Source organism: Phymastichus coffea, unplaced genomic scaffold, assembly GCF_024137745.1.
Source record: "Phymastichus coffea isolate CEN01 unplaced genomic scaffold, Cenicafe_Pcof_1.1 PCOF00057, whole genome shotgun sequence".
NCBI classification, from domain to species: Eukaryota; Metazoa; Arthropoda; class Insecta; order Hymenoptera; family Eulophidae; genus Phymastichus; species Phymastichus coffea.
In genome coordinates this window covers 1,674,808-1,699,859 of record NW_026706868.1, presented here as the reverse complement: position 1 = coordinate 1,699,859, position 25,052 = coordinate 1,674,808, and the positions used below count along the sequence as shown (strand labels likewise).

Below are 25,052 nucleotides of genomic sequence, written 5' to 3'. Positions count from 1 at the left end.
GGAACAAGATGAAATTGCTTTGTTACCGCTCGAAAGAAATCACACGAGTTATTCTTTAAAAATTGGTTGTCAATGATTATAATATTTATTTATACTATATTATACATGTCGATTTATTATTTTTCGTTAGTAGTTTTTTTCAAAAGAGAAAACCTTTTGAGATATAAAACCAGTTCACAATGTTTTGTGTGAGGAAACATATCAACAGGAACAGCCTTTATAGGCACCAATGGTTCACCAAAATACTGTTTTGAATTTGGTCTAGCCAAATCAACTAGATTCCTTACTGCTGCCTTTGGGTCACAAGAAATGTAAATTAGTTTATTAAGTTTTTTAGCTTTACGAAGTGCTACAAGTGCTTTTTGATCTAAAAAACATCAAAAATTGTAATAATCATTCAAACTTATTTCAATTATTTGTAAAAAACTGTAATTTAATACTTACGTAAGCCTGCTCTTGGTGGATCAACAATAGCAGTTATATTAGATTTTGTTGTTCTATTGATTACAGGCACTAGTATGTCTTCTGCTTTTCCAACAAAGAAGTCAGTATTAGTAATATTATTTATTTCAGCATTTACTTTTGCATCATTTATAGCATTTGATATCATTTCTATACCAAGAACTTGATCACAACTCTGTAAAATCAAATTAAAATGATTATTATTATAAAACAAAATATAAATTTAATTTAGAAAAACTTACTTTTGCAAAAGTAAGACCTATTGTTCCTGTACCACAGCAAACATCCAACAAAGTTGTGTCCTTTGAAGGTTCAGCTAATTCAATGGCTGTATTGTACAAAACTTCAGCTCCTAGAGTATTTATTTGGAAAAATGCTTCTGGAGATATTCTAAATGTCATGTCAAGTAAATTTTCTTCTATATGTGTGGCTCCACTTATGTGTTCCACAGTACCACCTCCTGTACCACCAGCTCCTCTGAAACAAGTTTCAATTTACAAAAAAATGTCTATTATTTGCTAATTTGTTAATTAAAAATACTTACTTCTTTTCAATTGTTTGAAAGTACAAGGATGTTACTCTGGCTTCTGCATTACAATCCTGTTCAAAAAATTCTTTCAAATCATTTTGTAATTTCTTCTTATATTCATCTTTCATATCTTGGGGATGAATACCAATAATTAACATTAAATGATCTAATCTAGTTGTTCTAGCCATAACCTGTCTCCAATAGCCTTTGTGAGTTACTGGATCAAATACATCTAATTCAGAGTTCCTGACAAATTTTTCTAATATCTACAAAAATACATATTGAAATTTGCAATTACAATTGATGAATGAAATATTTTCATACCTTTATAGCAGTTTTCATTCTTTGAGGAATATGACACAGGTGATCAATTGGTCCCACAGCAGTGGAACCAGCTGCATAACTTGAAAGTCTGAAGCCAATCATTTTCTTTTCATTTTGAACGTCCATACCTATCAGTAGAAAATAGTTTATATTTAACAACAATAATTCATATTCTTTTACATAAATAATTTTATAACTCATCAATTTTCGTACCAACTGTGAATTCACATTTGTTTCTATATCCTTCCGTAACATTAGCATGTTTGATCTCTCCTAATTCAAAAGGTAACTCATTATGTTTACTTCTTTCTTTGTTGAACCATTCACAAAGATCTTTATTAACCTTTGATATTTCTTGGCCTAAATTGAGAATAACTTGTCTCATGTCTTTTTGTTTTACTTGTAACTAAAAAGAAGATTAAATCATTTCGAAATTTATTTTGGAAAATATTTGAGACTTTCATACTTGTTCTGCATATGGCATATCACAGAGAGGAATTGTACTTAATTTAATTCGCTCTTCAGAAGAAAGGGATTCAATTTCATCTATTTTTGATATTTTATTATTAGTTTCAGTTCTTCTTTCAAGTTTCCTTTTCATGTAAGGATCTGGTGCAGGATTAGCTATCTACCAAATATATATTCTGTTATTTTTATTGTGATTTATTTAACTTTAATTATACTTACACGAGCTGATAGTTTTGATTTCTTCCATTCTGTACCATCAAGAGCAGTGATTGCTTTTTCTCGACCTTCCTCACTACGAAAACAAATATAGGCCCAGCCACTACCTCTTTTAGGAGGCTTAATTTTATTTGCATCAAGTTGTAACTTTTCATTCAAATATCTTCTAAATTCACCGATTCCATAATACTTTGGTAATCCCCTTACTTCGATTTTATACTTTTCTGTAGTAAAATTATCTCTTTTCAAATAACCATATAAATCTTCTCCACTTTTTTCTTTATTATTCTTTATAATTTCTTCCGTATTTTTATCATCTATACTTTCACTTCGTGGCTCTTCCAATTTTATTTCACTCATCTTAATTACACTCAACAATAACAAGAATTTACTATTTTCTTTTAATTATAAATGCTATCAAAATACTCTTAACCTCACTTAGAACACACTAACTGTATCTACATACTTCTAATTTTTTTCTAAAACATGTGCTTCCTTTCTGCCAAGTGCCGGCTGCTATTGCGCATCGTTGTCATATTGCTTATAACGGACTATTGAATAAAAGAAATAACGTCTTTATAAATAAAAATATACTATTAAGAATGATGATGATGGTTATAAAAATTATGAAAACAATTGTCACACTTGTAAAAACATTTTTTTTTAATGTAATTTCAATGTTCTAGTAATTCAAAAAAACATCAAATGTGGCTACACCGCACACGCTCCGATTGAATTAACGAATCCCAGCGCTGCGTTCTGTAACATTTGCGGTTTTTACTCCGATGGCGTCGCGCGCCGAACGATTTTGGAGGTGCAGTTTAAAATACTTCATTGACTTTGCGTTTCCTTTAGCTTCGATTTTGTTATTGGTAAAATAATATTCCGTAGACAACATTCCCACGTTGTCTCGTGGCGATGGAGAAAGAAATAGATAAAAATTATGCTATTAAGAAAGCACCCGATCTTACGGATATCACCATTCTCAGTACGCCACTACCACAAGCTACCTCCACTGTTGACCGGCGATCTCAGTGAGTTTCATTGTATTGTGATGTTAACAAGGGTGATGTATTTTCAGGCACCGAACAAAATGTTGAAATTTTTCCATGAATTTAGGGAGTACATCTGTGAATGATTTGATTTTCCGTTTGTTAGGCAAGGGAGAAAACGTAGGTCAACTCTTGATGATCAAAACAGCAAGCATAGACAGCTAAATTTTGACTACAGCAATGCTGAACAAAACACAGATGAATCTTCACTTGGAATCATACAGAATATTTCATCATGTAATTACTTTCTCATTTTATATTAATCAGCATCATATGTAATATTGTATCTCATACTATTGTTCATATCATATAAATATCAGAAGAGTTATAGCTGTAAATAAATGTTTGTTTATTGACAGTATTGGGTGACAGTACTTTGGAAGATCCTAGAAATCAAAATAGCCCTAAAAAAGATCTTGAACGTAAAAAGAGTACAGAATGTTATACAAGGGACCGTGCTCGTGAATTGTTACAAAAGTGTCATGACTCTTTGCTTATTAATCCACCAAGTATGTTCAGAACCTTTATAAATTAATAATGATTACAATTGCATTCTTAAATTAATACTTTACTTACTTTTGTAGATAAAGAGAATGATATTAATTCCACAAATTTACAAAGATACAGTATACAGAAACGACTTGCTAATGGAAGATCCTCACAGTCTTCACAAAATTGTCTTTCAAATATAGATTCACAGTCATTATTGCACAAACGCTTATCTAATATCAGAGAATCACAATGTCCCTTATCATCTCAATCACAAAAGCAGAAACATGATCTTGATCAGAAATCTATTGTATCCGATGAAAGTGTGAGTAATATTTAAAAACTATCATTTATTGTTTGAAATATTTAATGATAATATTCTCTTTTTACATAACAAAAGTAGTCAAACAAATAATACTATATTGTTTAGATTGTTTTTTCACCTAACGAAATAAGTGCTCGTTCATCTGAACTGAACAAGACACCAGAAAAAACTGAACCATTTCCTCAAACAAGTCTGAGTGATTTCAGTTACAATACTAATGTAGCTGAGATGATGGCACAATTCAGAGATGAAGAATTTATGTCAGGTTCCAAAGCTGGAAGCCAAATATTGGCTGATGAAATTTCTTGGAAAAAAAATAAATTCTTGGTTCATCCAGTTATAAATAATAATAGTAATAATAACAATGAAAAAGATCGTTTAGAACTTTCTTGCTTCTCTGGAATCATTGGAGATATTGATTTGACAGTAGATAGCGGAAGAGTGTCTGTAGGAAATTATTTCCAAAGAAAGTGTGGTGGTACAGGTCATTTATCTATTACCAGTGCATCAGATAGACCAAGTTTTGGATTAAATTCAAAAAGCCCGCAACGAAAGGGTACATTACGACCACTGGTTGATCAAACTATTAATAGAACCATTGATTTAACAGAAGGTTTGTACTTATGTATCCAAAAAGGTTTTTTGATTTGTTATTGTATTCAAATATTTTGTTGTATGTATAGGATCTTTTCTTTCTGGAAACAAAACTAGTAAGAGTATAGATTGCACAAAGGAACCAAGTCTAATGAGTGTTACCAGTATTGGTCAGGCTTTGAAAGAAATAGAATCGGGAACTCCTGGAAAGTTAGTTGATCAACTTCTTGCATACAAGAAACAGAAGAAACAACGAGCTAAAACCAATAATTTAGCTGGAGATACCTACACTCTTCTACCAAGTAATACTAGAACATCTTTGCCAGTCTTAAAAACTTATTTTAATGACACACCAGAAAAAGATTTAGGAAATAATAGTAGTCTCACTAGTAAATTTTCTTTGGGCAACAAAAATATAAATGATATATCTGGTGAAAACCAGAACGAAATAACTAACGAAGAAAATTTTATGCATGCTAAGTTACAGCAATTAATAGACATGAAACTTGATGATATTACTCTAAATTCGACCAAACCAACTTCAAATAAATCTGATAATGTATTGAATTTCCAACAAATTTCATCAGAACTAAAAAGTAATTTTTTATATATTATTTTTTTATTACATATTGATTGATCATTCACTGTTTAATTTGAATTTATTCATTCATAATGTTAAGGTCCAAATGCTAGTGTGGCTAGAACAGAACAATCTCTTACGCCACGATTGCGGCAATTATCGCATCTGCCAGAAAAATCCAATAAATTATCCAGTTCAACTTCTATTAACAATAAATCAAGTTTAATTCATGATACAATACCACCTGATCTTAGTGATCCAACTTTATCAAAAAATGAGTCAACGATAAAAGAAATTAACATCACTGATTCTTCTCTAAAAAATTACTCATTTGAAACAAGTAATTATCAGATACACCTTATTTATTAATTTGTGTTTTTGTTGATGTCATGTCACGATCTGATCATGATTTTTATTTTAGGGAAATTTGCACTTAGTCAAAACACTCAAGAGCTCTGTACTTGTTTAGTTGGGATACCGAAAGAAGCAGAATTCGAACTGCACAACGGAACAGATCGATGGATTATATGTAATTTGAAACTTGTTCAGATTCAAGGAGAAAAAGAAAACATCCAATTAACACTACCTGTGGATGACATATTAATTGAACCAGATGCAACAAAATCGATCAAAGTATTTTATGTCAATATAACTATTTTAAATTTGTATTAAACACTTCATATTAATATTGTTTAATTTTTAAACTAGATCGAGGTAAAAATGCTTAGAATGAGTAAACTGACTATTGCTACTTTCCATATACCTTCCATTGATATGGTAACAAGAACAAATTGGATTATAAAACACCTAATGTGTTTTGTACCAGAGGATCCAGATATACGAATATCTGTACCTTTTGACGATATTATTATCAATTTTGAAACAATAACCGAGGATACAAATTCTAGTTTACCTATATCTTTTGAGAATAAAAATTCAATAGATATACCGATTATAGTAAACATTTATCAAGTAAGTTTCTATAAATTACCTCATCATTGAGTTTCGAAACAACTACTTTCTTAAAATATAATATTTTTGTCCTAAAATTTTAGAATCAACCTCAGTTGTTCAGCATTGGTAATTTTCTTGATGATACTTTTAATATATCTCCTCAAAAAGAATCAGCACAAGTTATTTTAAAGCCAAATCAGCCTATGTCTATGAACATTGATTTCAAAGGAATGTCCCTTGTATCTTTTGGAGGTAATATTTTTTTCTTAATTCTCGAAATATTTTGAATTTGATTTTCGGTAATATTGAAATTTATTCCCTCAAACAGAAAAAGTACTGCAAAAAGGTTTATACAATGCTGAAGCACGTATGAGGATATTTATAAGCTTCAGAGAACACGAAGAGTATCTTATTAAAGAAATACCTTTAAAAGGAGCTATAGGATCTTCTAAACTAGATATTATTGATACACAATTCCCACTATTGCTACCACCCAGAATGGATAGATTGGTCATTCTCAAAAATTCAGGTAGCATTGCTGTATCAGCTACAGCAGATATAGTGCAATCAAAAGAGAATCAAGTTGAGTGCAGAGATTTCTATATTTGCCCAAACAACATTGTACTCAATGGAGGCGAAAAATTAACATTACAAATTTCATATAAACCAGAAAATAATAAAACGGATATTGAAAAGTGAGTGTAGTTCAAAAATTTGAAATTACTTTTAATATTCAATAATTTACATTAATTTTAATATTGCAGGTATGCTGTGCTAAGACTTAGAGTAGGCAATAAAGTGTCTTTTTATTCTGTGATTGGAGAAAAGATTCTTGAAAATGAACAGCTTAATCCTGATATTTTTAATCAATTACAACGTTGCGAAACTCCTCAACGACTAAGGGATGTTACTTCTCCTGTATCGCCTCATAGTCTAGGATTTAATAGGTAAAATAAATTGAAATATAGAGTAGATTATATAATTCGCGATTATGACCACTCACGTACTAGCAATCTAAATTAACCGAGGTCAGATTCAAAATTAAGAACAATATTATTACAGATCGGGTACATCAGGTAGATATTCACCAAGTAGTACAGCTTCTGGTGGTGGACCTATTCCGGGAGTGCCTATACCTATAAAAGCTTCACACACCGCTTTAGTTTGGGGTAGTATAAAGATTGGAAAGACGGATATTAAAAAAATTAACATTCGCAACACCAGCAATAATAAAATAAAACTTTTAGTTTCTGTGACATCAGATGGAAATACCTTCAAGGCAATAAGTCAATGTTTTTATTTAATAAAATAAATTAACGCTAATGGTTTTTCTTTAATAATGAATTTTTAATTTTATTCAGCTTCTCAAAGAAAGACAATCTACTACAATTGTCGCTACTTTAACTCTTCAAGGTATGGAAGGTCGAAATTTATTAGTAGTTTTTGCTCCCCACGTTCCGAAACCAGCGTCGGGAAAAATAACGTTTTCGTATTGCAATTCTCAAAGAGTAACTCGAGAACCATCTGGTCATACAAAGATGGTAAGTGACATATTTAAATAGCAAAAATCAATTGAAGAAAATAGCAAAGATATATTTGAATTGATCGTATATCTATTTAGATATCGTTGTTTGGGCATGGTGGAAATATCAAAATGGATATAGAAGCAGTGAAAGACACTAGTGGGCAAATGTGGCTTTCACTTGGAAAAATTAATCCTGATGGCATCCAACATACTAAACTTCGGTTACAAAATACTGGAAATTTAACAAGTTTTGCGAAATTAAAACTTGTACCAAAAGGTAACTTTTAGTAGTAAAAGTGAATTAGTAAAAATTAAGATTAAATTTTACATTTATTAGCTTTATATCCATCTATAACAAGTTGGGCTGTGGAACCGACTGAATTATTACTAGCTCCTAATCAAATTCAGTGGATTACTATACAATACCGTCCTAGAAAGGATGATCTTGCTGCAGCTCACCAAAGTGGTATAATTCATGTTGGAACATTAAAAGTTACTTATGGTGATGAGCCAACAAGATTGAGAATAAGACGGTAACTGTTGTGTATTCATGTTAAATACCATAAAATATTATATTACAAAATTTATTTACTACTTCATATTTATGTTAGATTGTACAATAAATTAAAAGATAGCAATCAATTACAAGGCACAATGAATGAGGAAAGTGATGAATTTCAGGAAGTAATTTATCCATTGTCCAAAGCTTTCCCTGGTGAAGTTTTTCCTCAAGATTTGAGAAAGGTTAATGATTCAGTGGTAAGGTCCATCATCTGAACATAATTCTTTAGGAAAACTTGAAAATATTTAATGAAATATTATGATTCCATTTCAGCAAAATCTAGGTGACTTATGTAAAGAAATTGTTCAAAATGAAATAAAATTAACAATAGAAGTTCATGCAGATGAAACAATTTCAATGCTTAATGATAACATGGATGAGTCACAGGCCTTTCACTCCTTGTGTAGTGATAACGATGAATCATATTTTGGAGGAGATAGTTTTTTACCAACTGAATGATTTTTATGAAAAATGTTTTTATTTAGTGCCTTAATTGCATTAGAATTTAGAATTTAGTAGAATTGAAAGTTTTCATCTAGTATAATCTTGCCATTTTTCAAGTATACTAAAAGCACCAGAACAATTGTACAAAGAATAATATTTTTATTGTATGTAGAAATAGGAATAAGAATTTTATCCTTTTATTACTTTTTTACTTTTGTAGTCCTATATGTATTTTGAAATATAAAGATTGCGGTTTTTTCAAATTATAAACATTCACAAGTTTCTATTATTTTCAAACTTTGTAGTGGGTTATATTTGTCAGTGTAAAACAATTCAATATTATTATTTTCAATTATTTATTAGGGTAGTCTTATTATTGACAGGCATGAAATACACGTCTCTTTGAATTCATAAAAATTATTTTGAATAATATACCTATATATCTTGTATAAATATTTCATAAATACAGACCTTTCAATCTTCCTTCAATTTTTTGATTATTTTTTAATTTAATCCATTAAAATATATATTTAACCATTCAAATGTATCATTATTAAAATTCATCTGAAAGGCAAGGATAATCGTTAAAAATGCATTAAAAAAGAATATAAATACATTTATTATTTATTTGATATGCATACTTTTACAGACTTAATCATTAAATTCATACATGTTATCACTCATTAATTTTAGTTGTTATTACAAATTTATTATTATATTTATTACCTAATGTTTGAACGATTCTGGCTATATTATGTGCATCATCAAGACCACAGTGGCTTTTACCTTTAAATTCCATCTTAAAGTGTCTTAACATATCATTTAAACTTTTAGGATAATAATTCGTAAATGTGTAGAAAGATGTTTTTAAATTAATCCATTCATCGAAATAATCAGGTATTTTAATGTTTTCTAATTGGCATTGATTAGGTAGCATTACCTTTAAATCCCAATCACCACAAGTTACAAAAGCACTTTCATCTTTTTCATCAAAATAATGTCCACTTTTTATCCATTCACAAAAGTCTAAAAACACTTGTGGAAAATGTTGTTCATCTTCTAAAGTGTCTGTGGTAATTCCTGTTAATTCAGAACAGAAAGTTGACAGTTCTACATGTACCTTTGGCTTGACGTATCTATGAAAAACATCCTTCACTTCCCAATCATCACAGGAAAGAACTAAACAAGGGAATTCAATTATTTCTTGTGGTTTTAAAATTTCACTCTTCTTACAAGTAGCTTCAAAATCTAAAACTAATAGATTTTGGAATGGTTTGATTTGTTTGAATACTCTTTTAGGCAAATTTTTTGATATTCCCATAAGAGCTCGATGTGCCATATTGATTACATCTAAATATATATTATATTTGACTATTTTAAATTAAACACTTTAGTAACAACTATACCTTTCAGCATGAGGTTATATATTGAAAAAGTATAATTAGCATTTCCAGTCGGGATGTAGAGGCTTCACACTGTTGCCACGTCGTTAGAAACACATGAAGATCTGTTACCCAAGAGAATCGTCAAAATCGATCGTTTAAAATAAAAAAAACCATTTGATAAATTTACATTTTTAAATTTACTGTCTTCACTAACCCAAACAAAGTGAAAAATGATTCGTCACTAATTTATTTCACTGCTAAAATGTCTTCATCTTTACTTGAAACAGCAACAAAGTTCAAAATCAAAATAAACTCAAAATTTCAAAAACTATCACCTAAGACATGTGAATAACAACCACTTTTTGAAATATATAACAACACCCGGTGAGACCTTCGTATCTAGCAGAAAACAACCGTTGCGCCGATACAGAATATTAAGACATAATTTGCTCCGAAGAGTGCGTGAAAAAAACTCCCAGCAAATGGAAACCACTGAAAGTCAGCTCTCAGTTTTCTGCTTACTATTGGTCAATCGTTGAACCTTATCAAAAGCTCTACTCTTGTTAATCTAAAAAATTAATCAATATACAGATATTGTTAATTTTGTACGTACACATTGACGATTGCACGACCGATCGATAGATTACGCCCGCGCGTTGTGTCTCCATGACGTAACACACGTTTTCACGCTCTCCCTCGTTTTGCAGGAAAAATGGCTGGGACAGCTTGGACTGAGGAGGAAATTGGGCGAAAATGGGACCGCTGCTTTGCGGACGCTATATTTAAATTAGGTAATTGCATGTTTAAACGATTACAGACTTTTATTCTAATAGTAAATCCACCGAAATTAATTTACTCTTATTTTGACATCTTACAGGGGGTGGTATTTTCCTAGGGTCTGTTGTGTCACTACTCTTCTTCAGGAGTAAGTTTTTACAATGACTTAATAAATCACTAAATTGTGATTTTATTGGATGCACAAGTATTTTTGAAAATTAATTGCATTTTCATTCATGAAAAGCATGATATAACCTTAAATTGTTTCTAAGGTTATCAGCTGACTTTAGTTAGTGTTGACATTACTCGTGACAGAATGCACTTTAATTAAATTGCTCGAGAAATAATTGTTAATATTAATTTCCTATATATTTTACGGTAATTATATTACAAAATTACAATTCGTGTTGAATGTCGTGGTTTTAGACCGTTAGTAATAAGTTGAATTTATATATTTAAATAGTTCCAGAAAGTAAACAACTTTTCTTTTGTAAAAACCTTAGTTTGGCAGTTAAAATCAAAGTACCTTGACATATTTATAAAGTGTTTTATGGTCTGCAGATAAAAAAGCATTAGTGTTTATAAACAGCAATAAAATAGGGACTAAATTTTTTAAATATATACAGAAGAGTGATCTAAGTGCTCTTTGTTCTTACTGCATATATAATCTGTTTTATCTGGATTCATACAATAAAATTATGATATGCTTATTTTTATATTGCCATTTTTCAGGAAAATGGCCTATTGTGACAGGAGCAGCTTTTGGCTTAGGACTGGCATATTCAAACTGTGAAAAAGACATAAATGCCACAATAGCACTAGAAGTAAAACCAGCAAACAGTAAACCATCAGATAAAGCTGCAAAACATTAAGCCAGCCAAGATTCTTCGTTAATTCATGATACTGCTAGTTGAATTTGTATTTATGATGGCATTACAGTCATCACTGTAAAAATACAAAAAATTGTCACAGTGTACATACATAATTTTATTCACCATAAGATGTTACTTGAAACAAGCAAATAAAATCATTTTCTTTTAAATGTTATTGCTCTCAAGCAAATTTAAATGTTATTAAATGTTATTCAATTGTATAAAGACATTGACTTTGTGGCCAATACATGAAAGATTTCTTTTAGATAAAGAACAAATCTATCACTGTTGTAAGCAAAGTCATTTAGTTAGCTTCTATGAAGAGGATAATTTATCACGCTCTCTAATAACAATTTCCTGTATATAAAAGTAGGGTGACCGTTTGCGCACGCGTATTCAGCAATATGACGTTAAAAGTCATGTACAAATCTTCAATTTGAATTAATATTTTTGTTTTCATTCTTAGTTGATATTATGAATGAAAAATAGGAATTTTTTAAAATTCACAGATCGTTGTTCAATACCGATTGAATTTTTTATTTTTCACATCAAAAGTATATCAATGATTTCTAACGACTGCATTAATATCATCTATCGTTTAACATTCTAAAAATGCTGATTCATTTTCCTTGGTAAATGTGTTATTTTGTTCTGAATACCGAGAATGGATATTGATTTTATACGTACATCTTTCGAAAAATCCTTTTTTTAATATAGTATTTTCTTAATTTGCTGTACGAATCATCATTCGATACAAATTATTTTTATTAAATTCATGTATATATTATACTTAAAGCTTAAAATTTCCATTGTTTTCAGCTGTTTACATTGAGTATGCATTTTAAGTGTAAAAATCTGCATTTCTAACGATTGAAACTAGAACTAGAGCTTGCAAACAATGCATCTACTGTTTGATTATACACGATACAATACATTAACTTCATTTTTTCTATAATATACAAAAACTAAATAGAATGGGATTAATGCGATCAACTAAAAACAATTAAGAAATGAAATAATTTCTCCGAGTGTACAGTAATTGCCACATGGAAGTATTAGTAATTAACGATAAAATTCCGATAAGTCGACGTCAATGAAACCGATAGAAATTCTCGTCTCATCTATCTATCTCTGTCTGCCACATGCGCGCATGCAAGGCGCGCAATCAATTTTCAGGGTCGTCTGGTATAGCAGCCGTAAGGAATTTTTGAACTGCTGAGCCGCGATACACTCGCAGTGTTGCTGCGTCTGCAACACGTGGAACATACTAAAACGCACTATACTCGCGTGTTCGCGAGTTTCATTTGTCGGTAATTAGTTGATAGGCGCTCAATAAAAAATCACTATGTATTTACACAATTATAAAGACATCGTTGGTAATTGCGCCTTCGTCACTACCATGGCACACATGCTGACTGGGACGTAAGTGATTGTTGCTTTTCACTGTGATCAAAAGCATTAAATAATTGTTAGCATACTTCGTGCTTCGATTTTCCATAGTAGCGTTCCGTCGTTAATTTTTAATGACCCTTACCCATAGGTTGATCTGCAAGGACATTTATCAAAAAGGTACAGCGAAAGGATGCGATCCAATGCCATTTATAGGCGGTATTGGCATGTGAGTTTTCGTAAATTCATTTATTAATCTTTATTTGCTATTATGATGTAAAGACTTACAATTGCAATTAGTGGGATTGAATTTGTGGTATTTTAACTTTGTGTAGGTGTGTTCTTATGCTGAAGTATGCACTAATTCTCCAAGATCCTGCGATGATCAATATTAATTTGTTTGGAGTTGCTACTAATGTAGCCTACATGCTTGTATATTACATCTATTCACCTCATAAAGTACAATCTATATTATCAGATTATGTAAATATAAAGAGGTAGGAATTAACATGCACTTTTTAAATTATAGGCAGATGTAATGAACAAGTTAGGCAAGGCAACTCTCTTTGTTGCTTTGGTTCTAGGATATGCTCAAATCGAAAGTAAAGAGCATGTCGAATACAGGTATGGAATTTTGACTACGATTTTATTTTTGGTTCTTATTGGATCACCACTTTTCAATTTGGTGAGTTCTACTTGCATTTGAATATCATTCAATGAATAGAAACTACAATTAAAAAAAATTATCTTTCTTGGCAGGGTGAAATTATTAGGACTAAAAGTACTGCAATGCTTCCATTTCCTCTGATCTTTATGGGAACAGTTGTTGCATTCCAATGGCTAATTTATGGTTTAATTATAAACAATTCTTTTATTATTGTAAGTTTGTTTATAAGATATGATTAAAATTGAACAACTATGGTCAAATATTGATGATGAAGATATTAATTACAATTTTCTTTGTTTTTCAGCTACAGAATTTCGTAGGATTGATGTTATCTCTAGCTCAGCTATCTTTGTTTGCCATTTATCCTTCTCAATCCAATGATAAAGAGCTAAAGATAAAGTCTGATAAAAAAGAAAAGTAATTTAAACTTATACAGTTTATTTACAAATTCTTATTAATATTTTAATGGCTCTGGTAAAGTTAATAATTTAACTTTACCAGAGCTGCTTAAATTTTTTATTATTTTTATCATACAAGAATCACAACAAATAAAATGAAAATAAGTTACCCAATGTATTTATAAAACATCATATATTTTTAATAGAAAAAAAATGTTGACGAATAAGTATAATAAATTGACACTTATGAAATCATGCAATAAATTTTTATCATACAAGAATCGCAACAAATAAAATGAAAATAAGTTATCTAATGTATTTATCAAACATCACATATTTTTAATAGAAAAAAAATGTTGACGAATAAGTATAATAAATTGACACTTATGAAATCATGCAATAAATAAAAAATATATATAAAGTATAAAGTTGTATGTTTTGTATATAGTTGAAGTTGTTGTTAAGATATTAAAATTTTGCTAATAAAATGATAAATAGAATTTGTATTATTTTAAAGATTACTTAACCTTGGCATATTATGATTTACTGCAGTAAGAAATGCATTGGAAAATAATTAAAATATCTACAGTAAGTTGTAAATTTGGAATTGACAACTATTATGCAATCCTTGACACAAATAAAAAATTATACTAATTAGCTTGCAATAGTTTGTTGTTTAATGAACTTATTATATTATATTAACTTATCATATGAACTTATTATATTTATCATCGTTGCCTTGGAAAATATTTATAAAATTATATTGTATATTAAATATTTGTAAAATTTATTTGTAAAAAAGCATCGCATATAATTTTTATATTAAAAATTATAAAATTTTTTCAAACGAGTAATATAAATATGGTGTCGATTTTTCCGTTTGGATCTCTACCTATCAATATCTATACACTACTAAGCAACTCTATATATAGTTTCGCGCCATTTACTAGTTTCGATAAAAATATTTTAACTTTACTTGCGGTTCGCAAGTAATTAAAATTATTTTCAAAGTAGAAAACAATGGTTAACGCAAAGCGAATTACTGGAAAGCAATTAACCGATTACACTACTAAAGATGTGATCTTGCTTGGACAAATAAAAAAGGTATGCGCATGTTACTCGCAAATATCTTGTTGATGATTCTAGGTTATATCCTTACTATAAACATACCGATAATCCATTTTTTTAGTTAAAAATTCCATGTTTTCTAATTTCAATTAATTTTCACAAAGAATTAAAAGTTATCCTAGTTGCGTATATTAAGTATTTCAACTAGACTATTAATTTATCGTGACTTATTTTATCGTGATACAATTTTTTGAGATAATAGCATTTATAAAACTTGTGAAATTTTACTGTGGTAGCTTAAATTTAGTGGAGTTTTAATAATTTTATAATTTATCAAAAATAAAAATAATAAATATAACAATTAAAAGATAATTGATTGACTTATTATTTACTGTACATTAACTGTTTTTAATCAATGTGCATTTAGTTATTGCTTTCAAATTTTTATTGTGAAGATTTATTGTGTAAAAATAAGATTATAGCATGCACTTGTAACAATCTTTTAAAAATTTGTCATAACTATATGATTAAATTAGTTTTATTGGTTTTGCAGATCAGTTCCAATGGTAAAGGAATAGAAATGTCAACAACTGATAATGTTTTAGTAAATGTTAACTTACCAGAACCCATTAATGAAGTTGCTGAAGGCTATATTGAAGTTTATGGAACAGCAATGTCAAGATCAACTGTTTCATGCAAGTCATATATAATTATTCCACCAGAAATGTCTGATAATTTTGGTAATATGTTTGAAATTTGTTCACATATTTTTATTTATTAGAATATTTAACCAATCACTTTGCTTGATTTTAGAAACTGACAAGTATAATGCACTGCTCTCAACTCTCCTTGTCATTGAAAGCAAGAAATGGAAAATTAATGCTGAAGATGATCCACTTTGAAAACTATAGTTTGATTCAAAATTTTATTAAGTTATTATGATTTAATGATTCTAAGTATATTCTGTAAGGATAGCTGGTGTTAAATGTAAAATCGAGTTTCTATTTGTAAAATAGTTAAATTTATATTAAATCGTTTTTACAAACATTTGTATCAATAAAAGAAATGTTCAAAAAAATAAAAAATTGCATAAGAATTATTTTAAACAACTCCTACACCTACTTTACATGATGCATCTAAAGAAAAACATCTACATGTACAAGAAGTAACAGGACATTCTGAGTGTTGTCTAAAATAAATGAAATATTAATTAGAATATCATAAAATCTATAAAAAATTTAAATACATTATAAAATAACTGAACTTACTGAAACCAATGTGTAATGTGATTAGCATGACCGCCATGTCTACAAGTTTGACACCATGTAAACCAGTTACTAAATTCAGTTAACTTGCTATCTTCTTCGTTTCTACCCGAAGTTCCAGTTGTTACCTGTAAGCCACTCACAGTTCCCATATGCATCAAACATATAGCACACCTAGGCAAAGGTTTTCGACAACTGGGACATGCTGTCATCTATAAAAAGATATAATCATTGGTAAGTCTAAAGACAATCAAAATGATCAAGTAAGTTATTTACTTTTAACTTGTTTGATGTACTTCCTATTCTACCAAATGGACCTCTAGCACGACTTAATCCTTGCATAAATGCAGATATACTCTTACCACAAAAGTTACAAGAAATATACATTTGCTGTGGGGGCTTTTCATTAACTGATGCTCTCATGGCAATATCAAAATGAGCTCTCTGATTCCACATTTTCCAAGCATCTAACAGACCTCTATAACTGTAATGTTTAGAAATATTAAATACTGGTCATTATCAACAAATACTCAGAAAATTTACCTTTCAATCCAAATTTGAACTTGATTTTCTTGTAACAATTTGGGAGATAAAGCTCTTATTGCTATTAAACTACAACTTTGTACATCTCCAGTTATTTCTAAATATCTGTTAAATAATTGGATGCCTTCTAAACTTGCGCCTGTAAATCAATAAATAATATACAAAAGATAACTACATTTTGTATATAATATATAACTTTTATTTTTAAACCTGTTAGTAAAAATCCAGCAAGGTTTCCTTCGTCACATAGTTTTTGAGTTAACTTTTTCAAATATTCATACAACTTACTATCAGATAAAAACATTAATGCAAAGGCTACTCTATCTTCCACAGCCATTCCATTTTCATTCTGAAAACAACACAGAATTTTATGATTCTCGTTGTCACTATTAAAAAATTGTTTTTTTTAATTATGTTACATACAAGCACATTTTCATAAGAGTCATTGTCAGCTGTTAGAAAAGCAAACGTTGCTCGAAGGTACGGGTCTGTTAATTGAGATCTTGATTTTAAACATAATTCGCGCCACATGCTATTTTTATCTTCCGTAAATCCAGATAATGCCATAGCAACGATATTTAAATTAGTTGGAGAAAAAATTTTACTAGCACCTCTATTCAAAATCTCTATAGCTTGTCGTAAATTCAAATTAAACACAGATATTGCAGTAGCTCTGGCATATGCTCCTTCTCTTTCTAATTTTTCTAAAAATAAATTATTGTACGGAGCATTCGTATCTTTTTCAAAACGCCAACCGCATAATTGGAGAGCTTTATCGCGATCTGGAGATCTGAAATAATAAGTGACTTTGTATATTTTATTTGAATAGAGTAATAAAAAAGACATTCATAAATTAAGCTTTCATATATACCTATATGTTTTTGCTGTATGATTAGAACTAATATCTGACCAATGTCTATGCATAGTTTCAGATTTTGTAAAACTTCCATTTGAATTTTGTCCATCTATCTTCAAAACAGTTCTGAAAATATGATAGAAATTGCCGCTTATTTTTTTATTTTATTCTTATTAATAAATTTATGCCCAATAATATTAAGTCACATACTTCACACCAGGATGTTTATTTTCAGGACTAGGTATTGTCCCATCTTCTACCAAAGAACGACTTAGATACAACCACTGCCATAAATTTTTTAGTATGTCATTTTCGGCTAATTCACCATTTTGAGATAGTTCTGGCTATAATCAAATAAATTTAGAAACCTTTCTTAAAAAAAAGCAGATTTATACTTACCAGTAATCCATATTCGGCTGAAGCTCGATTTTTCGTCAAAATCGAAATATCATCAAGAGCTCTGTAAATATTATCATTACAACAAATATATTTGAATGACTTTGAGGCATGATTCCATACGAGATGAGATCTAGTTGACCAATTTAAAGTTATTCTTTCATAAACAGTATAATCAGTCAAAGTATATGAAAGTGCTAGAATGGAAAATATAACTTGTAACTATTTGCAAAAATATTGATGAATTTAAATAAAAATAATTTTCACCTTGTTGAGAAATAGCTAATAATCTATTTACATGTGAAGGATGCCACGAGAAACTGGAAGGATTTGTCCATGGAGGAGCAATAGTTCTTTCTAGAGCACCTGGTTCAGTATCCTCTCCACCAGGACCACAGTGTTGTATATCATGAAGATATAATGATGCTGAAACCAATTAATCAAAAGTAATAAATAGAATTTTTGTTAACATCATGTAACTAAAATTTAATTTCTGTACCAGAGTCTTTCTGCAGTGAACCAAGTAAATTATGTCTTGTTGGACACCAGAGAACTTTACTAACTTGGCGTGCTTGAGATAACGTTAAGACTGGTTTTTCAAAATATCTTGTATCCCAAATAGTTATTTGATTATCTACATGAGATACTAAATGGTAATCATTGTGTGGATTAACTGCTAAACTATACACAGCTTTTGTAGGTGTTGTATTGACTATTTTTACTGGGTCTAAAATTACACCATATGTTGAAGATACAGTACATAACAGCATGCATACTATATGATACAAAGAAAATATATTACCTCTAAAGTCAACAATTTTTAACTGTTTATTATTAACTCCAGTTACTAAACATTTTGGCTCATTATTAAACCAAGCTAAAGAATGAATTGTTTCAGAAACACCAGCTTCAGACACTGGCCTAACTGATTCTAGTTGACTAGAATTATAATGAAGCACGCGTTCTGAGTTCAAAGTACCTTTCGAAATATCATATAATAAAAGTGATTGGTCAGTGCGATATTTATCTAATCCACATACTAAATAGTTTGATTCTACAGGATTCCATGCAACCTCATTACACTGTCTAGCATGTTTGGGCACTAAAAGATGAAATTGATTTTTGTATTTCTTATTAGAAATATTAGAAATAAAAATTCAAAAATAAAAGAATTACCTAGTTCTCTGCTAGCTAAACCTGATGAGTCAAAAGTTGTAGGACCAAAGGTAGTTAATACTACTTTTCCGTTTGCTTGTCCTACAGCTAACAAGATATCTGGCTCAAGAACAGGATAAATATCAATGCATTTAATATAATGAAGGCTCGTATTAGTAGCAAGAAGATGTGCTATTGTTGTATCCGAAACTTTGATACCTGTATAGCAACATATGGATATAAATTTATTTCTCGATATCTTTATTGTTATAAAAAATTTCCGCTTAAAAAATAACGTACAAGAAGGCTTAACAACGTCTTTAATTTGATCAATTTCATACAAACATATTTCAGTTCCATAAGTTATAAATTTATTTGGGTGAACTGGCGACCACTGTACCTCTGACTTTACACTGGTCATAGTCACTCAGTTAATTACCAATTACATAAATTTATATAACATTTAAACCATAATACTATTTGCTTAGAAAACTAGTTAAAAACTCAATCAAAAACTTCATTTTTAAAAAGAAACTGAGGAAATCGGCTAAATAAATATTTAGAATTTTTTATTTACTGTAAACATTGCGAACTTAGCGCCATAATCGAGTATAGCGATGAAAAAATTAACTACGACGTTTTACGCGGGGCAATTGAAAATATATAATATTAACTGATAATTAGTTAAACGTAAGTAATTAATTTATAAGTTAATAATAATAAGTATAAGAATATAGTAACAAACAGATTTTGTTTATTTTTATACTCTTAATTGTTTTTATTTATTGATTGAGTGTGTGATCATTTCAACAACAGCGTGTGCGTCGCAGAACCAAAACAATATTTTGATGAAAAAATATTTATAAAATTTCACGTATAATAAATAGCGAATTTAGCGTTCTTGACTACTTTTATAAAATATGTTTGTTTATAAATTACACGTAGAGCTTTTTAAGCGTATGGCTTACGTCAAACTTTCTCAAGTTACAATCACTTTTAGCAGTCTTACTATTTGTCCGAAGACATAAAATACTTTTCGAAAAACAAACATTTGAAAAATTGTTTTAAACAGTGATGATGATCGAACCAAATAATTATTTTATTCTATGATATTTTTTATCTTCTTTACAGTTCGCAATGAATCATTTATATACACGTTCTTGAATTTGAAATAATAGATAGATAATAGAATCCAATATCGGTCTAATAAAATAGCATTGTGATTTTTCTTTTATAAAAATGATTTTATGCTATTTATAAAAGTGAACTAATATAAATGTATCAGAGATAAATATTATCTACATTAAATCCTCTATCGTAATAATTTATCCATCAGTGCTTAGTATATTGAATTGGTACATTAATAATTTAATTATATTCATTTCCTATTACGTTAAATTATTCAATACATTTAATCGCTTACTCGAATGAGTAACGTCATTCTCGTCTATAGTAACTGCGTACTTCAATGAATTGCAATTATATAGAAAAAATGGAAAGTCACGCAGTTTCAACGTAAGATTTATTGAGCGATATTCATTTATCTTTTTAATCATTCTAGACTGGATCCAATTTTCAATTTACCGAAAAGGAAAAAGAATACGCATTTTATAAAGAGTAATATTTCATTTTACGTGAATGCCTTAAATTTTTTGCCCGACATAAGAAATTTATCTCATTGCTCCTTCAAGATTTATCGATTGTCTTTAAACAGTCAAGATTTATAAATGCTCATGATGTAAAGTACTCTAATTGCTCAAAAATAAATATCTTAATTAAGCTCTATTAAGGAGGTACAAATGTTGATAAGAAAATTGCGTTTGACAGGAGAAAAAAATGCAAGGTTAAAGTTCTTTTACGTACATTTTATTTACTAAAAAAGAAGTATTTAATTGATAAACAGAAAAACAAAAATATTGGCATCAGTACAAATATTATGTGTCTATTTTCATTATCATTATAACTTTTGAAGCACCTTCGAACATTTTCTAAAAATATTAAATATAAATGAACATTAAGTAAAAATGACAATTGATCACTTTAATGTAGAGTTTGTATCTCCCACGTGTACAAAAAATTAAGTCAAATGTATTTTCGTTCTTTCTTTCTTTTTATCCTTAATGTATTTTATTTCCCAGTCAACGCGTCAATCTACGAATATATATGTACCATTCATTAAACTTTCGGAAATTTCTCGTAAATACGTCCGTTTTGACAATTATTACTTTATTATAGATTGCATTGTACAACTAACCATTTGTTTTTTAATGAGCTGCTTAATTTTTTTAATAGGATGCACTGATATCGAAGTTATTTTTAACATTTTTGCTTGTTGCTGATAATTTTTTCGGGTGTGATTAACATGAAAAATAAATGTTTTTTAAGACATTTCTAGTTACAATAGTTAAGTACATTTGAGTCATACCAAACTTTAACGTTTATACAAATGGCTCGTCACAGGCAAAAGCATACAAAAAATTTCTTTAAAAAATGGCGCGTGTACTACTTATTTGGATTCGCTGAATATCATGCGAGTGAAAAAAATTTTCCATTAATAATGAATCAAGACTTCCAAGTAATTAAAAACTAAGTATTGATTATTCTTTTTATCATGCCACCGCTAAAAATAACCAAAAATTAAATATTGTCGATTCAGCGAATAATTTATAGGTATTTGATAATATCTGATATTAAAAAAACAGTTGACATTTGATCTCCAGGGGATATTAGAAAAATGAAACAAAATCATAACTAATGTAACAAGGTACGCGAAAATATAAAGAAAACTTGTTACTATCGAGTAGGAATAGTTTGATGTTTTACCAGCTTATTTTGGTTATCGTCAAATGATCATCATAACATTAGAACCATGAAATAATGAAAGAATAGTTGTTACCGCGACGAATGGAATGTTGTTGCGTACGACATTACAGACAGAACGGATTTGAAGGTTCCATAGAATACGACCTCCAATATTTGTCTTTTATAAGCGTATTTACAAATAATGAAAAGAAACTTATCAGTAGATAGTCTAATTCTAACAATCGAATTGAAAAATAAAGCACATGCACCTGTGCGTTTACGCGATTAGCGATATAATTATTGATCAACTGCTGGAAGGACTGTTTCGATAATTGAATATAGAAACGTCTCGACGTCGTCGACAAGATCTTATCTGTGGTAAGATCGAACATAAAATTTCGTTGTTTTCTCAGACGTCGAACGACGACATATTTTTTCTATCAAAGAGCTCCCCGCTTCGGGTATCTTCCACGCACTCGTTGTATACTCTTATTTTACAACGAGGTTTTCTTCCGAACGAGGGACGCACATGCTTTTATGTATCTGTGTCGCTTTTTACCGCTGTATGTTATTGTTTGTGGTACGTAAGCTTGAGGTAACATTGACGCATGTCGTCTATCGGTTCAATAACTTTTCTTTCAACACGTTCATTCGCTGATACTTCCAATTAATTACTCCGCGTTGCACGAGCATTGTTATTGTTCGGTAGCGTGGAAAAATCATCTTAAAGCTCAATTCAAGTATACATGCCTGCAATAATGCACAGAGTTACGATTTCATGCATTTTTTCTATGGTGTAATATAGTGTAATTTTTTCCTTTGATGTAATAGTTTTTAAGCGGTAGATTACGTATGCATATCAGCAAATTTGTACGCGTTTATTGTATTGGTTATAAATAATTAATATAAATAAACGCGTAAATTAATATTTAACTTTCAACATATCTGGATATAATGTTTACATTTATTCGCATTAATTTCACGTGGGAATCTGTGAGACCAATGAACATATTTTTCACAAGCAATGCTTAATGTCAATGGCTTTATACAAAAAGTAAATATCCTTACTTTTCGTACTATGAGAATTCATGATACGATATGGATAACATTTTGCTTCGATAAAAAAGTTAATGCTCTCACGTGCAAAATTACATCACAGGATAAGCAGAGCTTACCTTTTTTTTGTTTATCGTAATTTCCTAAGAGTCCAGTTGAATAAACTTAACGTGAATGATTAAACAGTCTACAAGTTCAGACAAGTGATTTCGTCATGTAGTGGCTAAAATGAAGAATTATTGCAGATGAGTCAAGTACATAATTGTTGACATTTAAATGATTTCGAAAAATGATAAAAAACGTTCTATCTCGATTTCATCTGAAACTTTCCGCGAAATTACGGTATCATCAATAACAAGTGTTTCCGCGTTACCTACCAAGATCAAATATAGCGCGATATCCCACATAACTCCCCAATATACTTTTTAGAAGCTTGCGAGTAAGTAATCAAAGGACATGGAAAAGTTAAGAGAGAAGTTCTCATTCGATATTCCCTTATCGCAAGATCATGTGATGTTTTATCATTTGAGTGCATTATTTATCGATTTCAAGTCTGATCTAAATAAGTAAAGAAGCGCATTTTGAGTCGCGAGCGAGAAAAGATTTCTTAAACAGCAGGTATTGCTAATGACAGAAGGCGGGCGAACGCACGAGCTACTTTTTAATCAACGTTAAGCCAATCAATAATCTCTATAGTTATTCAGTGATGTCTAGATTTACTTATTGGCGAATCACGAGTCCAATACACGTGGGAAATTTACTTATCAGTCCGCGATGAGGCTTGAAATCCTCAGAAAAATGTTGGAATTTTTTTTTCAGTTAGCAATGCGCTTATCGGACTAAACAACCAATTTCAATATTTTTAACATCTGACCCGTGTTGTGGATAGCATCACAGATCGCTGCGTAAGCAGATATTTTAGTGGCTCTTGCTTATAATTTTCACATTCCCAAAATGTTGTAAAATTTTGCATTTCAAGTGCATTGCGTCGACCGGTGATATAATCTTTATTCGCTGGTCGAGTTTGCATATTTCAACGGTATAAATTAACTTTATGTATATTTTCGAAAAAAGTATAAAGCTTTAATTAATTTATTTATTTGTACACGATTATCTTATCAGCTAAACATCGCGCAGACGATGTTCTGAAATGTGTAAAGCGAAAAATATATGTGGGACACATCATCACAAGCTATATCAATCGAATTATCAAGAACTTGATACTTAATTAAATTACTTTGAAACAGATTTTCTTCGATTCATATAAGTAGAGTTAGTAATCGAGCATTTTTCTTACGTTATATCTATAAGATCTATTATAAATATCTCATCGATTCGGAAGGAAAAATATGGTAAAGAATGATGCTAGTGTATAGATATAGACCAACTTAAAATTTGAATGCAAAACTATCGAGAATCTATGAACTGGTAAAGAAATATATGAAGTGGCAAATTTGGAGAGAGTAACTGTACGGCATGAGTGGCTGTAGTAGTTGAGACGTTATCTTGCTTAAGTTTGCCCATAATGCTTGTTTTCTGCAACCGATTCGCGCATGACTAATTTACAATTATGCCGACTGCCGAGAGTGAAGCACTCGACAGCCAATTCTTAAGCTGTCATAAATTAAACGTAGCATCCGGATTAGTATGCAAATAATAAAAATAATTGGAATGTTTTGGAAAGGGGACTGGCCAACAAACAGGTTATAATATTTATTTTTACATCGTCCGGCTCTATTTTAAGCTCGAGCTCTGATTATTAAAAAGTTCTATTACATTTATTAGCCTATGACTGTTAAGGCTTGCGGTCATTTGGTCTTTCGGGAATGAGGCAAAAGCGTATAGCCGCGAGCACACGGTGCGATAGAAGCGAAGCGAGAGATAAAGATTCCGACGAAC

The 25,052-nt window shown here is 30.0% G+C and overlaps 7 protein-coding genes across 10 annotated transcripts; 4 read left to right on the top strand and 3 right to left on the bottom strand.

The window, feature by feature from the left end:
* Positions 1-116: 116 nt before the first annotated feature.
* LOC131666162 (tRNA (uracil-5-)-methyltransferase homolog A) lies at positions 117-2,446 on the bottom strand. Its single transcript, XM_058938570.1, has 8 exons — positions 2,003-2,446; positions 1,782-1,943; positions 1,529-1,721; positions 1,316-1,443; positions 1,007-1,257; positions 705-939; positions 445-637; positions 117-367 (listed from the first exon to the last, which is right to left on the bottom strand). Exons 1-8 carry the CDS (start codon positions 2,357-2,359, stop codon positions 117-119), a joined length of 1,770 nt encoding a protein of 589 aa, XP_058794553.1. The 5' UTR covers positions 2,360-2,446.
* Positions 2,447-2,787: 341 nt separating this feature from the next.
* Positions 2,788-8,668, top strand: LOC131666240 (uncharacterized). The gene is made up of 18 exons (XM_058938733.1): positions 2,788-3,033; positions 3,158-3,288; positions 3,411-3,560; positions 3,636-3,865; positions 3,971-4,478; positions 4,549-5,055; positions 5,140-5,379; positions 5,461-5,672; positions 5,748-6,011; positions 6,095-6,245; positions 6,322-6,688; positions 6,758-6,940; positions 7,056-7,272; positions 7,355-7,534; positions 7,615-7,795; positions 7,856-8,051; positions 8,130-8,277; positions 8,354-8,668. Exons 1-18 carry the CDS (start codon positions 2,918-2,920, stop codon positions 8,537-8,539), a joined length of 4,167 nt encoding a protein of 1,388 aa, XP_058794716.1. The 5' UTR covers positions 2,788-2,917; the 3' UTR covers positions 8,540-8,668.
* A 497-nt stretch (positions 8,669-9,165) lies between these two features.
* Positions 9,166-10,541, bottom strand: LOC131666243 (ERI1 exoribonuclease 3). Of its 3 annotated transcripts, none has more exons than XM_058938740.1 (3): positions 10,523-10,541; positions 9,931-10,031; positions 9,166-9,874 (listed from the first exon to the last, which is right to left on the bottom strand). In XM_058938740.1, exons 2-3 carry the CDS (start codon positions 9,938-9,940, stop codon positions 9,201-9,203), a joined length of 684 nt encoding a protein of 227 aa, XP_058794723.1. In that variant the 5' UTR covers positions 9,941-10,031; positions 10,523-10,541; the 3' UTR covers positions 9,166-9,200. The 3 variants fall into 3 exon arrangements, with proteins under 3 accessions (XP_058794723.1, XP_058794721.1, XP_058794722.1); XM_058938738.1 differs by lacking the exon at positions 10,523-10,541 and adding an exon at positions 10,124-10,257; XM_058938739.1 differs by lacking the exon at positions 10,523-10,541 and adding an exon at positions 10,097-10,218.
* Positions 10,376-11,728, top strand: LOC131666246 (MICOS complex subunit Mic10-like). Of its 2 annotated transcripts, XM_058938745.1 has the most exons (4): positions 10,376-10,514; positions 10,617-10,700; positions 10,787-10,834; positions 11,419-11,728. In XM_058938745.1, exons 2-4 carry the CDS (start codon positions 10,622-10,624, stop codon positions 11,556-11,558), a joined length of 267 nt encoding a protein of 88 aa, XP_058794728.1. In that variant the 5' UTR covers positions 10,376-10,514; positions 10,617-10,621; the 3' UTR covers positions 11,559-11,728. The 2 variants fall into 2 exon arrangements, with proteins under 2 accessions (XP_058794728.1, XP_058794727.1); XM_058938744.1 differs by lacking the exon at positions 10,376-10,514 and having other exon boundaries at positions 10,549-10,700.
* A 1,007-nt stretch (positions 11,729-12,735) lies between these two features.
* On the top strand, positions 12,736-14,799 carry LOC131666244 (sugar transporter SWEET1-like). Its single transcript, XM_058938741.1, has 6 exons — positions 12,736-12,980; positions 13,099-13,176; positions 13,283-13,406; positions 13,477-13,632; positions 13,707-13,826; positions 13,919-14,799. The coding sequence occupies exons 1-6, from the start codon at positions 12,904-12,906 to the stop codon at positions 14,033-14,035; spliced, it is 672 nt and encodes a 223-aa protein (XP_058794724.1). The 5' UTR covers positions 12,736-12,903; the 3' UTR covers positions 14,036-14,799.
* Positions 14,800-14,928: 129 nt separating this feature from the next.
* On the top strand, positions 14,929-16,165 carry LOC131666245 (uncharacterized). The gene is made up of 3 exons (XM_058938742.1): positions 14,929-15,116; positions 15,634-15,820; positions 15,894-16,165. Exons 1-3 carry the CDS (start codon positions 15,033-15,035, stop codon positions 15,980-15,982), a joined length of 360 nt encoding a protein of 119 aa, XP_058794725.1. The 5' UTR covers positions 14,929-15,032; the 3' UTR covers positions 15,983-16,165.
* On the bottom strand, positions 16,079-19,837 carry LOC131666241 (GATOR complex protein MIOS-B). Its single transcript, XM_058938735.1, has 14 exons — positions 19,596-19,837; positions 19,317-19,514; positions 18,943-19,242; positions 18,640-18,867; positions 18,408-18,566; positions 18,144-18,337; positions 17,955-18,088; positions 17,760-17,870; positions 17,312-17,678; positions 17,099-17,237; positions 16,889-17,027; positions 16,622-16,829; positions 16,349-16,557; positions 16,079-16,269 (listed from the first exon to the last, which is right to left on the bottom strand). The coding sequence occupies exons 1-14, from the start codon at positions 19,714-19,716 to the stop codon at positions 16,182-16,184; spliced, it is 2,595 nt and encodes an 864-aa protein (XP_058794718.1). The 5' UTR covers positions 19,717-19,837; the 3' UTR covers positions 16,079-16,181.
* Positions 19,838-25,052: the final 5,215 nt, after the last annotated feature.

Bases quoted from the DNA above. Each gene is read 5' to 3' on its own strand.
- LOC131666240 (XM_058938733.1), top strand. From the start codon at position 2,918: ATGGAGAAAGAAATAGATAAAAATTATGCTATTAAGAAAGCACCCGAT. The intron at 6,012-6,094 runs GTAAGTTTCTAT...CTAAAATTTTAG, and splicing joins TTATAGTAAACATTTATCAA to AATCAACCTCAGTTGTTCAG. The intron at 6,941-7,055 runs GTAAAATAAATT...ATATTATTACAG, and splicing joins CATAGTCTAGGATTTAATAG to ATCGGGTACATCAGGTAGAT.
- LOC131666241 (XM_058938735.1), bottom strand. From the start codon at position 19,716: ATGACCAGTGTAAAGTCAGAGGTACAGTGGTCGCCAGTTCACCCAAAT. The intron at 17,679-17,759 runs GTATATATGAAA...TTATTATTTCAG, and splicing joins CATACAGCAAAAACATATAG to ATCTCCAGATCGCGATAAAG. The intron at 17,238-17,311 runs GTATGTAACATA...TGTTGTTTTCAG, and splicing joins ACTCTTATGAAAATGTGCTT to AATGAAAATGGAATGGCTGT.
- LOC131666162 (XM_058938570.1), bottom strand. From the start codon at position 2,359: ATGAGTGAAATAAAATTGGAAGAGCCACGAAGTGAAAGTATAGATGAT. The intron at 1,722-1,781 runs GTATGAAAGTCT...TCTTCTTTTTAG, and splicing joins ATATGCCATATGCAGAACAA to TTACAAGTAAAACAAAAAGA. The intron at 1,258-1,315 runs GTATGAAAATAT...GTATTTTTGTAG, and splicing joins GAATGAAAACTGCTATAAAG to ATATTAGAAAAATTTGTCAG.
- LOC131666245 (XM_058938742.1), top strand. From the start codon at position 15,033: ATGGTTAACGCAAAGCGAATTACTGGAAAGCAATTAACCGATTACACT. The intron at 15,117-15,633 runs GTATGCGCATGT...TTGGTTTTGCAG, and splicing joins TGCTTGGACAAATAAAAAAG to ATCAGTTCCAATGGTAAAGG. The intron at 15,821-15,893 runs GTAATATGTTTG...GCTTGATTTTAG, and splicing joins AGAAATGTCTGATAATTTTG to AAACTGACAAGTATAATGCA.
- LOC131666246 (XM_058938745.1), top strand. From the start codon at position 10,622: ATGGCTGGGACAGCTTGGACTGAGGAGGAAATTGGGCGAAAATGGGAC. The intron at 10,701-10,786 runs GTAATTGCATGT...GACATCTTACAG, and splicing joins GGACGCTATATTTAAATTAG to GGGGTGGTATTTTCCTAGGG. The intron at 10,835-11,418 runs GTAAGTTTTTAC...GCCATTTTTCAG, and splicing joins GTCACTACTCTTCTTCAGGA to GAAAATGGCCTATTGTGACA.
- LOC131666244 (XM_058938741.1), top strand. From the start codon at position 12,904: ATGTATTTACACAATTATAAAGACATCGTTGGTAATTGCGCCTTCGTC. The intron at 13,407-13,476 runs GTACAATCTATA...TTTAAATTATAG, and splicing joins ACATCTATTCACCTCATAAA to GCAGATGTAATGAACAAGTT. The intron at 13,633-13,706 runs GTGAGTTCTACT...CTTTCTTGGCAG, and splicing joins GATCACCACTTTTCAATTTG to GGTGAAATTATTAGGACTAA.